The sequence below is a fragment of the Syngnathus floridae genome, chromosome 8 (assembly GCF_059516105.1).
Source record: "Syngnathus floridae isolate MCC-2025c chromosome 8, RoL_Sflo_1.0, whole genome shotgun sequence".
Lineage (NCBI taxonomy): Eukaryota > Metazoa > Chordata > Actinopteri > Syngnathiformes > Syngnathidae > Syngnathus > Syngnathus floridae.
The window spans coordinates 11,821,717-11,837,523 of record NC_142420.1 but is presented as its reverse complement, the minus strand read 5'-3'; the positions used below and the strand labels follow the sequence as shown (position 1 = coordinate 11,837,523).

The window sequence follows — 15,807 nt, the reverse complement described above, 5'->3', positions numbered from 1 at the left end:
CATCTGAGGCTTTTGACAAAGTTGTAGAAAAGTACTCTCAGGTCATAAACAGAGTTGGGCAAGAGTTTGAGAACAGGTTTTGTGACCTGGATCAGATTGAGCCATGTGTGTCGTTCATTTGTAATCCTTTCATGAACGTGGACATATCATGCATTGCTGAGCAGTTAAGTGCAACATTCAGCCTAGATGCTGAACAGGTGGAGATTGAAATTGTAACAGTGCAAAATGACCTGCACCTCAAAGCCCACCAGGCTGCACCAAACTTTTGGTGCCTTGTTGACACAGAAAAGAACAGTGGTGTATGCGCAGCAGCTATGAAGGTTGCAAGCCTGTTTGGTTCAACTTATCTTTGTGAGTCAGCCTTTTCTGACATGAACTTCATCAAGAACAAACACAGAATACGCCTTGTTAGTGTTTACAGATTATCTGATCGTATGATTATGTTGGAATGTAACCTGGAATAAATAACCTAACTAGATTAGTTTTATGCTTATGTTGGAATGTAACCTGTGATAAATAACCTAACTTGTCCCGTCCTACACAATGTCGTAAAACACCTCCTGCTATGCTTTGACTAGAGGTCAAGGGCTTCAACTCCATCCAGTCCACTCTCACCCCCACCCTGTTTCTCTCAATAAAAATGCTCTTGCAAGAGGCCTGAGTCAGACCTCATTCGATCATCGCTGTACACACAGCGACGAATGACTCTCCATTTGCAAGTGCTTAAAAAGGGCATACTGTCTCCCGTGTGGTTCTTGCAAATATAAGTTAGAGTGAGCACCACTCTAACACGCCTCACTGATGCACATCTGCAAGACTCACTCAGAGTTGCAGTGTCAAGTTACACACCAGAGTACAACACATTAGTTAATAGCATGCAATGCCAGACTTCCCACTAACTGACAAAGAAACAGATAACAGATTTGGTGTCAAGTTCAAAGTATGACATGATTTATTTGAAAATATGACAGTTGACGTTTGTATTTTACATTATTTGTTCAAACATGGTGCAAAGTAATTCATGGTTTGTCAAAAAATGCTAGTGGCTAGCTAGTTAAAATGGGATATTGTGATTTCACAAGACTGTCTTAGAAGTGATCATTTGAAAATATTCAATTAGAAAAATGTGCACTTAGAGAAAATATAGAAATAAAGTGTTGCCTATTGATATTTATCTGTTTCTATATATTTTTTTGTGAGAAATCATTAAGATAATCAGTGTTTCCACAAAGATAAATATCATTAGTTATTATTAATAACATAGAGTTAAAGGTAAATTGAGCAAATTGGCTATTTCTGGCAATTTACTCAAGTGTGTATCAAACTGGTAGCCTTTCGCATTAATCAGTACCCAAGAAGTAGCCCTTGGTTTCAAAAAGGTTGGTGACCCCTGGTTTAGAGGAACGTGCAAGTAAGAAAGAATAACAAATGACTGTTCAACTTACAAAATCATCTAGAACTAAATCTAACAATAAACCAGCAGAGGGACAGCCTTATTACATGGCCGCGGCACATATGCACACAACACATGCAAACTGGCACGCACACACGCGCGGGCACACACAGTTTTTAATGGCAACGTGTGTGTGTGTGTGTGTGTGTGTGTGGGGTGAACAAATCCGCAACTTTTCTGCATTTTCTGTATTTTTCTGCATCCTCCTTCAGCGCCTTTTTTTTTTTTTTGGTCCCTTTCCGCATCGCCTTTCCACTTCTTTTTACCACGTTCGAAGTCCATTACCCTCACTTGCACCGCTCGCTCGCTATACACACAGCCACCTGCCGGCACCTGACATACGTAACACACCCCTTCCTCCACACGCGCTCTGTGTGGTTGATACGGACTGTGGGGGCGGGTGTTAATTGATAGAAGCCAATCGTCTTTCCCTCCTCACATGCTTGTGGCCTGAGTGGCCCGGCCTGTCTCTCTGATATGCGCGCCGCCTCGCCTGCAGACTTAAAAAAAAAAAAAAACAGAGAGACGCAGGCCAGCAGGCCAATCCTAGGCTGGCTCCTCGGGAATTCTCCCGGTTCTCCCGATGGTCAGTCCGGGCGTGCCGGGGATGACTCAGGACAAGCAGGAGAGACCATGTTCTTGGCTGTTCCGGGATGAGCTGGACGAAGTGGCTGGGGAGAGGGAAGTTTGTGTTTCCATGCAAAAGCAAATACCAGAGATGGGACCAAGTCACACATGTGCAAGTCTCAAGTAAGTCTCAAGTCTTAACCTTCAAGTCTCAAGTGAGTCCCAAGTCATTTTTTTCTTGGGCAAGTCAAGTCAAGTCAAGTCCTTAAATAGGTCTCGTCAAGTCCAAGTCAAGTCCTTATATAGGTCAAGTAAAGTCCAAGTCAAGTCACCTTATTATTGCAATTTTACTCGCAGAATCTGATCTTAGTAGTGAAAAGACAAGATATCAGTAACTTTAAGTAACCATCATTGTCCAATGTGTCTAACCTTTTTAAAAATATGACAATAATTTGGATTTGCACTGTAATTACTGATATTCAGTAAAATACACCATGGAATCAAACAAAAAAGAAATTACCTCATACAATGAATGATTTATTGACAGCTCAATCTAAACAAATGAACGTCTGCCGACAGTGTCTGACACATTTGAGTTGCAAATATGAAAAAATAACCTGAAAAAAATCTGAAAGAAGAAACACAAAGAGCATTAGAAACATTTCATGTTTCATCTGTAACATCTGGAGACACCAGAACTCTATAAACTTCAATTTTCAACATTGTCAGAAAAAATAACAGCTTGTTCTTAGAAAAATATTCCCAAGGATACAACATTCAATTTTGTAGAATTTCACTTGTCTCTGTGTCTGCAGAGTATATCAATAGGTATTTTTCTTTTTTACAATTTATTGCACTTGCAAAATATTAGATTCGAGAGGGTCCTGTCTGCAAGCCGAGCACGATGTGGCCTCATGATGATCCCACCATGGCTGAAGACACTTTCAACTGGGGCACTTGAGGATGGCACTGAAAGAGCTCTTGATGCAACAGGAAAAAGTGCAGGGAGGATACCCCTATTTGCATCCCAAAAAGACAGACAAGCCTGTCCACAACAAAGACCAAGATAGTTATTTAGTTGTGTCTCTGGACTGCTGGTTGTGTTCTGCTTGTGATGTTTTCTGTGAGAATAACCCAGTGCTCTCTTCCTGCTGGTCCTCAACCTCTTGGAACCCAGGACTCTGGGGTGTTGTGTCTGGTGGGACCTCCTGTAGAATCAGATCTAATAAAAACAAAGACAAAAAACAAGTTAATTTAACATAAAAGGGCAAGGGCGAAAACAAGCCCATGAATATTGGAAAGTGAACTTCCTCATTCATTATTTCACAGCTCAGTTTGATATGCTTGCAAAAAAAGCTCTAAACATTTATTATATTGTTATTTATACAAATGTTTTGTGAATCTAAATCTTTTAATGTCCATAGTTTGATCATGGTGACACAAAGACATGCCTAACTGTGGAGCATGTTAAAAATAAAAAATAAATACATTCACTGACCTTCCACCATGTCAGCAATGTCATTCTTTATGTCATCAGGGACAAGCTCATCATGCTGAAGTCACATCATGGAGAAAGCTGGGTCCAGGACAGCAGCTCTGATGTAGAGTGGGTCTGCAAATGGCAGCTCTTCTCCTGGTGCCGCTGATAACATTTTTACATTAACAAAGATCTCCTGGAATCTTTTCTTGAGAGAGCACTGCAGGCCATGGACCATGCTTCCCAGGAAGCGCACTTGCTGTTTCAGTTTCTCCAAGTGGTGGTTTAGTGATAAAACACAGGGGAGGACAGAGCTGACCGTCACAATCTTCTCTCCTTGAGTAAGATCGGTGGCCTCGGCAAATGGCTGTAGTACATCACAAAGCTCCTTCATCAGATTCCATTCCCTTACTGAGAAGACCAGCTCGTTGTGGCCTGTGCTCTGAACAACGTTACACAGTTCCTGATGAGTGAATGAGAGCACTGCTTTGACTTGGCGGAGAGTTGAATTCCACCGTATGTTCACAGCTGCAGGGATCCCTCGCTGCCCAAACTTATCTTCAAATGCATCTTTAAAGGTGCTAGATGTATGCAGGAGAGAGCTCAGTTTAGAGCATTTTGCAAAGGTGCTGTTCATGATGTGTACATCCTTGAGGCCACCACTAACAGTTAACTGCAACGTATGGGCAAAGCATTGCTGACGTTTGGGGCTTCCTCTGTTGAGCATCTGGTCCACAGTCTCCCATTCACCTCTGGATAGGTCTTCCCACAACTCTGCGTCATCCAGATTGTCATCATCAGTGACCTCACCATCTTGCTCTTTTGGAAAACGCACTGTAAATGCTCGCTTCATATTTGTGGCATTGTCACAAATAACAAAGTCAAGTTTATGTCTGATGTCATATTCGTCACATATGGAATCAAAGGCTTCTGATATCTGTTCTCCTGCGTGAGGTCCTTTGAATCTATTGCAAGCAAGCAAGTACGAATTCAGCTGAACTCCCTCAGATGTTGCCAATACATGGCCAGTGACTCCCAAAAAGCCACGCATTCTCCTGTCTGACCAAATATCCACTGTAACTGATACATGGTCTGCATCAGCAAGATGCACTTTTATTTTCTCCCGAGTCTCCGCAACGAGGGATTCTATCTTTGAAGTTATTGTCCAACGACAGACAGGCTGGTACTTGGAGTCAGTCACAGACAGGAAGTGTCGGAAATGTCCATTCTCCGTGATTGACAGAGGCATGCTGCATCCAATCACCAGTTCTGTGAGAATGGCATTTGTTATGGCCTTCTGTCTTGGATGGTTTGGAGAATATGCTTTCTGCGGACGAGACTGGAGGAACTGGGAAATTGCAGGTTGCGCTGCATCAGTGCAGGTGTTTCTCATCTTTTCGTATTCTGCATACCTGTGAAACAAAAGCATAAATATGAATGGGATGTACTGTATGGTCTGACAGACATGCAACATAGTATATGGTAAAAAAAAAAAAAGTTCTTTGAGGCTTAACTGTTTTTGTTTATTAACTTGGTCCATGTTAAATCATATTTAGTTAATTCAGTTTCATCATCATATTCATTGCATTAAAGCTATATATACACACCTATTTAGATAAATGAAAAGCACTTACTTGGCAGAATGGCTCTTCAAATGACGGTCAAAGTTTGAAGTTGTCGTCTGGCTGTCCGAAATGTTTTTGTTGCATATCTCGCACTGTGCTGTCCGTCTTTTGCTTGCGATAGGTGAAGGTGATGACTCGCGGTACCGCTCCCGCTGACATGTTTGCGCATGTCTGATATAAAGGGGCGTGATTCTCTAATAAACACGTTCGGTAGGTAGAGAGGGCGCGACTGATTGATTGACAGGGTGTAAGGGATCGGACAGTACAGCCAAGTGCGTAGCGACAGACTTTATTGTGGAAGGGGATGATGGGGGTGGCTGGCGCTGGGGTGGCTGGCGCTGGAGCGGCGATCTGGCTGGGGTGGACAAGCAGTTCTGTGGATTCGAATTGTAAGTCAGATTCTCAGGGACAGATGAGCGAAGCATCACGGGACAGACTGACACTCGGGTCTGCGCTGGCGGCGCTGATATAGCGCTGTCTATGAACCCGTGGCAGGTGACGGTGATTCCACTGACAGGTGGCGTGGTCCTGTCGCAGGTGGCACCAGCACGTGACAACCCCCCCCCCCCCCCCCCCCCCACAAGGGACGGCTCCCAACGTCCCCAGGAACCAAAAACGAAAAAAAAAGGAAGGCAATACCCCCGGCGACCAGGTGGGGGGGTCAGCACACCGCTGAAACGTCCGACACCTCGCCAGACGCAGGATCGACGGACGCGGGAGCAGAAGACCCCGGCACCGGCAGACAAGACCTCCCCGGACCCTCACCCCTGGTCCCCTCGTCCCTCCTCGGGCGCCTGCGCCGAGGACCCGGTTGGTCCGGATGACAGCGATGGAACTCCGTGATGAGCGAACGGTCGAGTATCCAGCGGCTCGGAACCCAGGAGCGGTGCGCATTGTCATAACCCTCCCAATCCACGAGGTATTGGAGGCCACGACCGCGCCGCCGCGATCGGAGCAGGGAGCGGACAGCGTAAGCCGGACCCCCATCGAAGAGCTGGGGCGGCGGCGGAACGGGCGCCGGCGCCAACGCGCTCTCATGGATGGGCCGCACACGGGACACGTGGAACGTGGGGTGAACCTTCATGGAATCCGGAAGGAGAAGACGGACTGCGGCCGGGCCAATCACCTTCTGAATAGGGAACGGTCCAACAAAGCGGGGCGCCAGTTTGCGGGATCCCGCTCGCAGCGGCAAATCCCGCGTCGAGAGCCACACACGCTGCCCCACTCTGTAGTCCGGAGCCGGCGTCCGGTGCTTGTTTGCCTGGCGGGGATAGCCTGAAACAGAGCGGAGAAGAGTGACCCGGCCCCTCGCCCAGGCACGATGACAACGGCGGACACAAGCCTGGGCCGACGGGCACGCCGCACCACGCTCCTGGTGGGCGAACAAGGGTGGCTGGTACCCAAAGACGCAGTGGAAAGGCGAAAGTCCCGTGGCCGAGCTGGGGAGGGAATTGTGAGCATACTCTACCCAGGGAAGCTGTTGGACCCACCCGCGCTGGTCCCCAGCGGCCATGCATCGGAGAGACCTGCCCAGTTCCTGGTTCAGGCGCTCCGCTTGACCATTGGACTGAGGGTGAAACCCCGAGGAGAGGCTGGCTGTGGCGCCGAGGAGTCGGCAGAACTCCGTCCAGAAGGTGGAAGCGAATTGAGGACCTCGGTCTGACACGATGTCTTGTGGGAGGCCGTGGTGACGAAACACCTCCCGCACCATGATGGACACAGTCTGCTTCGCAGATGGGAGCTTAGGCAGAGGGATGAAATGTGTCATCTTGCTGAAACGGTCCACCACCGTGAGGACCACCGTGTTTCCCTCTGAGGGGGGGAGGCCCGTGACAAAGTCGATTGACAGGTGAGACCAGGGACGCTGGGGAACCGGCAAGGGTTGAAGCAGCCCGGCCGGAGGACGAGTAGACGTCTTGTAGCGGTTACAAATTGAGCAGGCTCTGACGTAATCGCTGCTGTCCACTTGCCAGGTGGGCCACCAGAAACGCTGTGCCACCACGTACCTCGTGCGTGCAGCGCCGGGATGACAGGCCAGGCGTGAGTCGTGCGCCCATTGCAGCACGGACGACCGCAGGCCTTCAGGGACGAACAGGCGTCCCTCCGGGCAGTTGCTGGGGCCGGGTTGATCGCGTGATGCGGCTTCCACTTGGCGTTCGATCTCCCATGTAAGAGCCGCCACCCGAACCGAGCTCGGGAGAATAGTGGGAGGCGGACCCTGTCCCTCCTCCCCCCCAGGAAACAAACGCGACAGGGCGTCCGCCTTCGCGTTACGGGAACCCGGTCTATAGGAAGGAGAGAACTCAAACCGGTCAAAGAACAGAGCCCACCGTGCTTGTCTCGCGTTCAGTCTCTTGGCCGATCGTAGATACTCCAAGTTGCGGTGGTCGGTCCAGACGATGAACGGAGTGGTGGCGCCCTCCAGCCAATGCCGCCACTCCGCCAAGGCCAACTTGACGGCGAGGAGCTCCCGATTACCGATGTCATAGTTTCATTCCGAGGCTGACAGACGGCGAGAAAAGAAGGCGCACGGGTGGAGACGATCGTCTTGCCGGCTACGTTGAGACAACACCGCCCCGACACCCACGTTCGAGGCGTCCACCTCGACCACGAACTGGCTGTTGGGATCGGGAACCCTGAGGATGGGAGCGGATGTGAACCTCCTCTTAAGCTCCTGAAATGCCTGTTCTGTCCGTTCCGTCCATTTGTACGGGGAGGCAGGGCTGGTAAGGGCGGTGAGGGGCGCGGCCACCGTGCTGTATCCACGGATAAAACGGCAATAACAGTTCGCGAATCCTAAGAACTGTTGCAGCCGCTTGCGTGTTTCGGGAACAGGCCATGACGTGACCGCTTGCACCTTCCCAGGGTCCATTTCGATGGATCCCTCACGCACCACGTAGCCGAGGAATTTGACAGAGGAGGCGTGGAACTCGCACTTTTCTGCCTTCACGTAGAGCGAATTCTCAAGGAGACGGCGCAGCACCGCCCGAACATGCTTGATGTGCTCAGGGAGCGAGCGGGAGAAGATGAAGATGTCGTCTAAATAAACGAACACGAATTTGTCCAGCATGTCTCGTAACACGTCGTTTATCAGGGACTGGAAAACCGCTGGGGCGTTGGTGAGCCCAAACGGAACCACCAAGTACTCGTAGTGTCCGCTCGGGGTGTTGAAAGCCGTCTTCCCCTCGTCTCCCTCCCGGATGCGGATCAGGTGGTAGGCGTGTGGACAAGCAGTTCTGTGGAGTCGAATTGTAAGTCAGATTCTCAGGGACAGATGAGCGAAGCATCACGGGACAGACTGACACTCGGGTCTGCGCTGGCGGCGCTGATATAGCGCTGTCTATGAACCCGTGGCAGGTGACGGTGATTCCACTGACAGGGGGGCGTGGTCCTGTCGCAGGTGGCACCAGCACGTGACACAGGGTAGTGATCCAATCATGACAACGCCATTCTCAGCCTGCGCTCCGACCGTGTTATCGATATTATTTTTTAAAATGTATTATTAATTTTATATCCAAACTGAAAACATAAACTAAATAACACTGAAGTCATTTGAGTCATCGTGTCTCAAGTCGTGTTCTTAAGACTTTTTAGGGCCTTTGGTATAACAGAACATCAGTTTATAATGCAGTCTTTACATAAATTTTGGTTTTGACTATCAAAACCCTCTATGTAAACAATAATGGCTCCATGAAGCAAGCAAGTGGCACCTCTCCTGGAAACTTGAGGTATGACATGGCTGTCCTGCCTCCCCATATCCTTTGTTTTAAACAGTAGCATAAATCATATCTTCTTATAATATCTATCATCTTATTAAAGCTAGCTAGCACTGTTGATGGAACCCCTCTCCTTGGTAAAGAGTTAATTTTGACATAATTAGTAGATGACGACGTTTTTTTCAAAAAAAAAAAAATGAAGGTCAAATGCCTGTTGCCATCAAAGCTATTCAGGAGTTTTCAAGGGCTTTCGGTTTATGCTTGAACATGAAAAGAATGTGAATATTTTATTAAGGACTGTTATAAATCTGAGCATTCCCATACAAAATGACCTGAGATACCTTAATGACAAAAGTCAAAACCTGAGATGTACTTTAAATTTTACTCCAATTATTTAAAGTTAACAATGGCACATACGAGGTCTGTCGTTGAGGGCTAGAACCTTGCTCGCCAAATCAAGAGGACTCTCACATCATATATGGTGCTACATGTCAATAAGGAGATCCTTAAGATGATTGGAAGAAAAAAAAAACTTCTAACTTTGTTTGGAAGAACAGACCTCATAATCTGAAAAAGAGTTTGACTTATCAATTCTTGTGAAAATGATGGTCTTAACTTCTTGGGTTTTCTTACTTTGAATGACACTTTGAAGATCAATTTTAATAGATAATACTGTCATAGCTAGGTAATATTGATATTAATATTAGTATATGATACAAATATTTTCATGTTTGCAATTATGACATTGATTCGATTAAGATGTCAGCCTTTTACTGCCAGACATTTCTTTCATGGTCACTCATCTCCAAACATAACGTTTGACCACATACTTAATTAATTTGGAAATTCATCCACCTATTCATTCTCAACACTGCTTATCCTGTTCAAGGTCGTGGGGGATGCTAGAGACTATCCCAGCTGACCGCGGGCAAAAACTAGACTACACTTTGAATTGTTCTGCATCCAGTCGCAGGGCATGTATAGACAAACCCTCAAGCACACCTATGCAGGAATCGATCCCATGCTGGCCATACACAAGTCTAGCGAAAGTGCCCCTACACCATCAGCGACTTTCATTTGGAATAACAAACACATGAATTATTATTATTATTATCAGTGTGAAGGCGAAGCATCAGAACAACAACAAGACAATGACAAGCGGGACTTGTCATGTTCAATGGGAAACTTGCCCAACTGTTTAATTCGGATACAGAAAGTGAGGACTTTGGTGGATTTGCGTATGAATATTGTAAGAATGTGAGTCCAGCAGACTACATACTATTTTAAATACTGGAATAAAGTACAACCACACTCACTGTCTTGCTCCTGTGATGTTTTTTTTGTTTGTTTGTTTTTCCATAAGTCATGGCATGCATGTGTCCTATAATGAGGTGCGCCCCATGTGGCTGGAATCCAGAAAAGCCCCCGCAATTGCGCCTTATGGTGTGGAAAATACGGTAATTTCTTCAGCTTCATGAAAATCCGCATGCGGCGTCCCAAAAAAATAGAAGGCTTGCGGAAGGTTTGCAGGTGCTGGAGACGTTCCGCCTACCAGTGACGTGCGGTGAGGTTCATGACTGGGGAAGCACTGACGTGTCCCCCTCCCTGGTAAAATTTGTACGGCACCTAACCGTGTCACAAAAAAGGTTGGGGAATGCTGCTCTAGTGTGGCTTATTCATTCATTAATTTGAACTATTTTAATTAAGATCTCATATCAGCAGTCTTCACACATAAAAACACTTAATAAAGCACATGGAATCAAAATCCACTCCATTCCAAAGTCCCGTTGTCCAAATCAAACGTTTTAACTCCGGAATTACTCTTCCTTAACTGATGACCTCCTGCTTCGACCGAAAATCCATAGTTGAAAATCGTTTGGATATGTAATCCTCCATTGTAAAACGAAATGTAAAAACGGGAAGAAAAAAAATGAATGTAAAACGAAATAAATGGACAACAGTTCCTCAGTTGCTCACAGTAAATTTGAACTGGAGCTCTCTTATTCTACAGGTAGGCGCATGAAGCATCCCGGGATCACTAGCACTCCCTGCCATAAGGCTGGAGAACATTTTTTCGTGGCCTCCGTAAGGTATCTTTTCAAAGCCGTTTTGTTCATCTGAAGAAACACGACGGTACAGACAGATAACAAAAAACACAATATATTATATACGTCAGTTTAACTACGGAAATTAGTTAATATAGCCACAGTGTTTGAACACTTAAACAGGGACATAAAGACAGAGAGCAGTTCTGTCTAACTGCATAGTCTGTCAACATAGGCAGCCGTGTGATTACGCAATCCTCAGCGGAGGCTTGACAGGAAGTTGGCTCCTCCGAGAGAATCGTCTTTGGTTTTAAAATAACTACAAAAATTCAGCAATTTTGATTCAAAATAATACAAAGCTATGGCCATGTGAATACTGTCTAAGTTATGAACCTGTAGACGTGACAAACTACTACTTTCTGAAAAATATTGTAAATGACAAGACCAAAATTTACTCGTTTTAAGTTTTAATAATAACAGACAACTTTGCATTACTTATAACTCCTGTTTAAAATATTCATGAGGCAAAAATAATTTTAAACTCTTGTAAATTAAATTATTTCATACAGTTTGTTCAATGTTATCTGACTCTTCAGATATGAATGAAAGGCAGAATTTGTGTTTTTAAAGTTGTTCACATCTGCCCGAGTGGCTTATATTTGGTTATTTTGTCATTTAAAAAATAAAGACAATTGGGACGATGAAATTTGTTTCATAACAGTATGTATTTGCATGAAATTTCTGTAGTTGAAAAATGCCTGAAAAAAGTATTGGCCCCCGGGCCCCTTCACTTTATCAAATCTGGCCTTCCTTGCAAAAAGTTTTGACACCCCTGGTGTAATGCCATTATTTAGACAAGCAAAACAGCATGTCCACCAAAACTGATACCTTTTCCATGCCCAGAACTTTTTCCATGCTCCGCTGCCTTGAAAAACATGTTTGTAAACATTTAATATTTTACTGTTATTGTAAAGTTCTGCTCTTTCTTCAGTCGGGCCTTTTTTTTCGGCTCCACTTCAAGCATGAATTAATGAAGTCAAATCAAGTACTTCCGTCAAATGCATATGCGCATGAGGTGAAATCCCGCAAAGGAGGGGCAAACCCATTCGGTGAAAGAGGCCAGCTTCACGCAGGTTAGGAATCAAATAGTGTCAATTTCGCTTTCAAAATGGCAGGGAGAAAATACACAGCTAAAGGAAAATATGAAGATGAACACAAGACGTTTTTAACAGAGTGGGACATTTTACATTTTTTTGTTGAACGCAATGGCAAGCCATTCTGCCTGAAATGTCAGACGTCATTAGCGCATTTCAACGCTTCAAGTCTTCAGCGCCACTTCAACTCACTTCATGCTAATATCGATAAGGACTTTCCAAATGGGACTGAATTTCGCAAACGCAAGTTGGACACTTTGAAAAGTCAGGCAGAAAAACAGGTGCAGTTTTTCCCAAAAATTACGAAGCATTCAGAGACTGTCACGCTTACATCGCATCAACTGGCTTGGAACATTGCACGGGCTAAAAAGCCATACAATGAAGGGGAGTTCGTTAAATATGCCTCAGTGACGGTGTTGAAATCTTGTCTCCTGAAAACGATAAACTAAAACGAATGGTATCAGACATCCAACAAGAAGAATTGCTTCTGTCACCGATTGGATGGAGCAGGGCGACCAAATGCAGCTTGGACAAGGGTTTATTGGAGAACACAAACTAACAGACTCGGCAAACTGACATGACTTAACAAACAAAACCAACAATAGGACTGACCGACAGATGTGCAACAAAAAACACATGAAGACATTAAGACAACAACAATGATCCGATGGGGCGTGGAGGGCAGACAGGACATATATACACGACAGGTAACAAGAGGCAGGTGAGAATAATCAAAGAGGCAGGTGAGAATAATCAAACTAATCATGGAAACACAGGAGGGGAGGAGCGAGCACACAGACAGAAACCATGACAACAGACACGTAGTGGAACGGCAGGGGACGAGACGTGACAGCTTCGAGATGCAACAACGGAATACAAGTCAGATTTGAAGACGATTGTTCAAGGCAAGGAATGCACTATGCAACATGCATAGTAAGTGAAAAAACGCTATTGTAAATTATTATGGTTTTGTTTGTGGACTTTGTTGAACTGAGAGTTTGTGTGTGTGTGACAGTGCACACAATGTTCATTACTGAAAATGACTGGCCTGTGGTCTACAGGAAAATGTGTTTTTGGGAGTTTGCAAACATATTTTAAGGTTGTGTTAAACTTATAATCATATTAATATCTAGTATTGAAGTGCTCGTGTGGATTGGTGGGGGCCGAGGAATGTGCAGGCAAACTGCATGAACTTGTTTTCTTGGAAGTGTTGTGTATAGGCCCAGACAGGGAGTACCGGACGAGATAATCTCAAGGTCGGTGAGAAAGGAGAACAACAGCACATCTATGGGACTGGGCATCGAGGGGAAAACCCAACCGCCTGACCTCAGCGACACCTGGACGGGGAGGAGATGGCCATCCACCTCCACCAATCATCTCACAATATTTTGCATGCTTTAATATTCATATTGTGTTTCTTTAAAACTGGGCAACCCGGAAGAATGTGTCGTCTTTTGGTGGTCACAAAAACGCACGAGTTTTAGTGTGAGGGACCCGGGACCCAGGCCTGTATTAGTGCGCTTTGTCAGGAATAAATAATTGGTAAATTTGGTCTAATTGATCTACTGGTCTTCTCTTTGACAGAACGAACTCGCAAAATTGTTAGGTGCGCCAGTGTGTGGATTAGGACATAGCAATTTATGAGTTAAGTGTTGATCGCAATTTGGAGTCAGATCAATAACTAGAATCCGTAACCAAACAGGTCTTAGTACTGTAGGAGTCAATTTCTGTCATTATCATGTTGGTGCGTGACATGATAATGATGAACCCAGGTTAAGAATCACTGCTTTAAAGGGCTAGAGACATCCTTTTTTTCTTTTTATTAGAACGGAATTTGATAGAATGTATAAAGTGAACACATTTGCCGCATTGGAAATTAAAAATGGACACCGATTACTAAGAATAAAGCTGAAATGAAATGCCAGTTTATCGATCGGGTCCCGCACGAAGCCAAACTGGCGGCGCCATTACTGTGACGTCACAAGTTGTACATCTGGATGTCAACAAACCCAAACAACATGGCAGATGATGGCGACAGCTCCGTTTCTATATTAGCATCATTTTATCCGATTTAGAAACCTCTTTTGACGCAGAATATGATGAATCTAGCAGTTCACTTGGGCTGAGCTGAGCACATTTTCTGAATTGTGCCCCTCCCGTCACTCTGGTTAGGTTGGCATAGTAAAAAGTGCTCTTGGGGGCTTTAGAGCGCCGAGTTGATCTCGGCACATGAAGACATGACCACCTGCAACGTTTGGTTTAGGTTTTATAAGCATTTTTAATTTTATTGCTTAAATCGCATTTTCTCGACGAGCTGAGCACGTTTTCTGAATTGTGCCTCTCCCGTCACTGTGGTTAGGTTGGCATAGTAAAAAGAGTAGAGTGCCGAGTTGACCACTACGCATGGAGAAATGAACATCTGCAGCGTTTGGTTTAGGTTTTAGGCGCATTTTTAATTTTATTTCTTAAATCGCATTTTTTCGACGAGCTGAGCACGTTTTCTGAATTGTGCCCCTCCCGTCACGCTTCGACATACTTTTCAAAGTCAAAGTCTCGAAGTCTCCTTTATTGTCAATTCCTCCGCATGTCAAGACACACAAAGAGATCGAAATTACGTTTCTCACTATCCCAGGGTGACAAGACAGAGTTCACAACGCACATACAAGTAAACAACACAGGAAAATTAAAACAAGAAGATGAACAATAAGAGTGATAGCACGCTAGCCGCTCCCGATGCACAGCAGAGTCCGGAAAGATAAGACAGAGTTCACAACGCCCATACAAGTAAACAACACAGGAAAAATAAAACAAGAAGATGAACAATAAGAGTGATAGCACGCTAGCCGCTCGCGATGCACAGCAGAGTCCGGAAAGATGACAGTCAACCAGGCCACTGTGAACACGAGCACACAGCAGGCAAGCACTGTCCGGTTCGTGGATCCTATCAGGCGAACGCAACCCATCTTGTCGTCCCACGAACGTACGCCAGGATAATGGAAGGCACGGCTAGACGAGCTGGGTTGGCCGCAAACCTGGCCCGACGTCTCCGCGCTGGCCCCTCTTCTCTTTTTGTTTACATTCACTGAAGCTAAACGCGTACAACTTGAGACGTCATGAGACGTCACTTCCGGCTGGCGGCTCGGTGCAGTCAAACTCGTCTGTGCGGCAAATTTAAATTAAAATTTTCAGAGCAACAGCTTCCTTTTCGTTGTTTCGAGCGTCAATTTATATTTATAAGCCCATAAGCTAACTAAAACCGATTTATACATATACCGGCGTCTCTAGGCCTTTAAGGCCTGCGCTCAAACAGCAGTAGTGTTGTTTCAGTAGCAGCTGTGCCTTGCGCACCCTCATATGGACAATACAAGTATGACCTGAATTGTTACAGACTTTCGGAACACGGTAATAGTACACACGTCAATGCAATAATAATAATAATGATAATAATGCTAATAATAGTAAAGGGCGGGGGGTTCTTTATTTTCATTTATGTCACCAGTAATAATCAGAAACCACATGAAATCATCAGGTACAGGTGCAATCATTCGAAGATCCACTCCTTCATTCTCACCACCACTGATTCTGTTCAGTCTATATACTTTTCACTGTTGTTCAAGGTTGGCGCCATAACAGTAAGACTCCTCCTAATGTAATCACAGGCTAGGTACATGTTCTTGCAAATGCCTATGCTGACAGTACCGCTGCAGGTGTCCTAGTGTAATTAGAAACATGTTTGCAAGTAGACCAATGGGAAATGACCAGCCAGAGAA

At 45.3% G+C, this 15,807-nt stretch overlaps 1 protein-coding gene across 3 annotated transcripts; it reads right to left on the bottom strand.

The window, feature by feature from the left end:
- Positions 1 to 2,599: 2,599 nt before the first annotated feature.
- Positions 2,600 to 4,644, bottom strand: LOC148394620 (uncharacterized). 3 transcript variants are annotated; one of them, XR_015859899.1, is made up of 3 exons: positions 3,519 to 4,644; positions 3,155 to 3,242; positions 2,600 to 3,065 (listed from the first exon to the last, which is right to left on the bottom strand). XR_015859899.1 is itself a non-coding variant. In XM_088383251.1 (3 exons), exons 1-3 carry the CDS (start codon positions 3,526 to 3,528, stop codon positions 2,933 to 2,935), a joined length of 231 nt encoding a protein of 76 aa, XP_088239377.1. In that variant the 5' UTR covers positions 3,529 to 3,537; the 3' UTR covers positions 2,600 to 2,932. The 3 variants fall into 3 exon arrangements, 1 of the variants encoding a protein (XP_088239377.1); XM_088383251.1 differs by having other exon boundaries at positions 3,519 to 3,537; XR_015859898.1 differs by having other exon boundaries at positions 2,600 to 3,242.
- Positions 4,645 to 15,807: the final 11,163 nt, after the last annotated feature.

Coding starts and splice junctions, on each gene's coding strand:
- LOC148394620 (XM_088383251.1), bottom strand. Junction 3,066..3,154: donor CAGCAGGAAGAGAGCACTGG/GTTATTCTCACA, acceptor TGTTGTGGACAG/GCTTGTCTGTCTTTTTGGGA.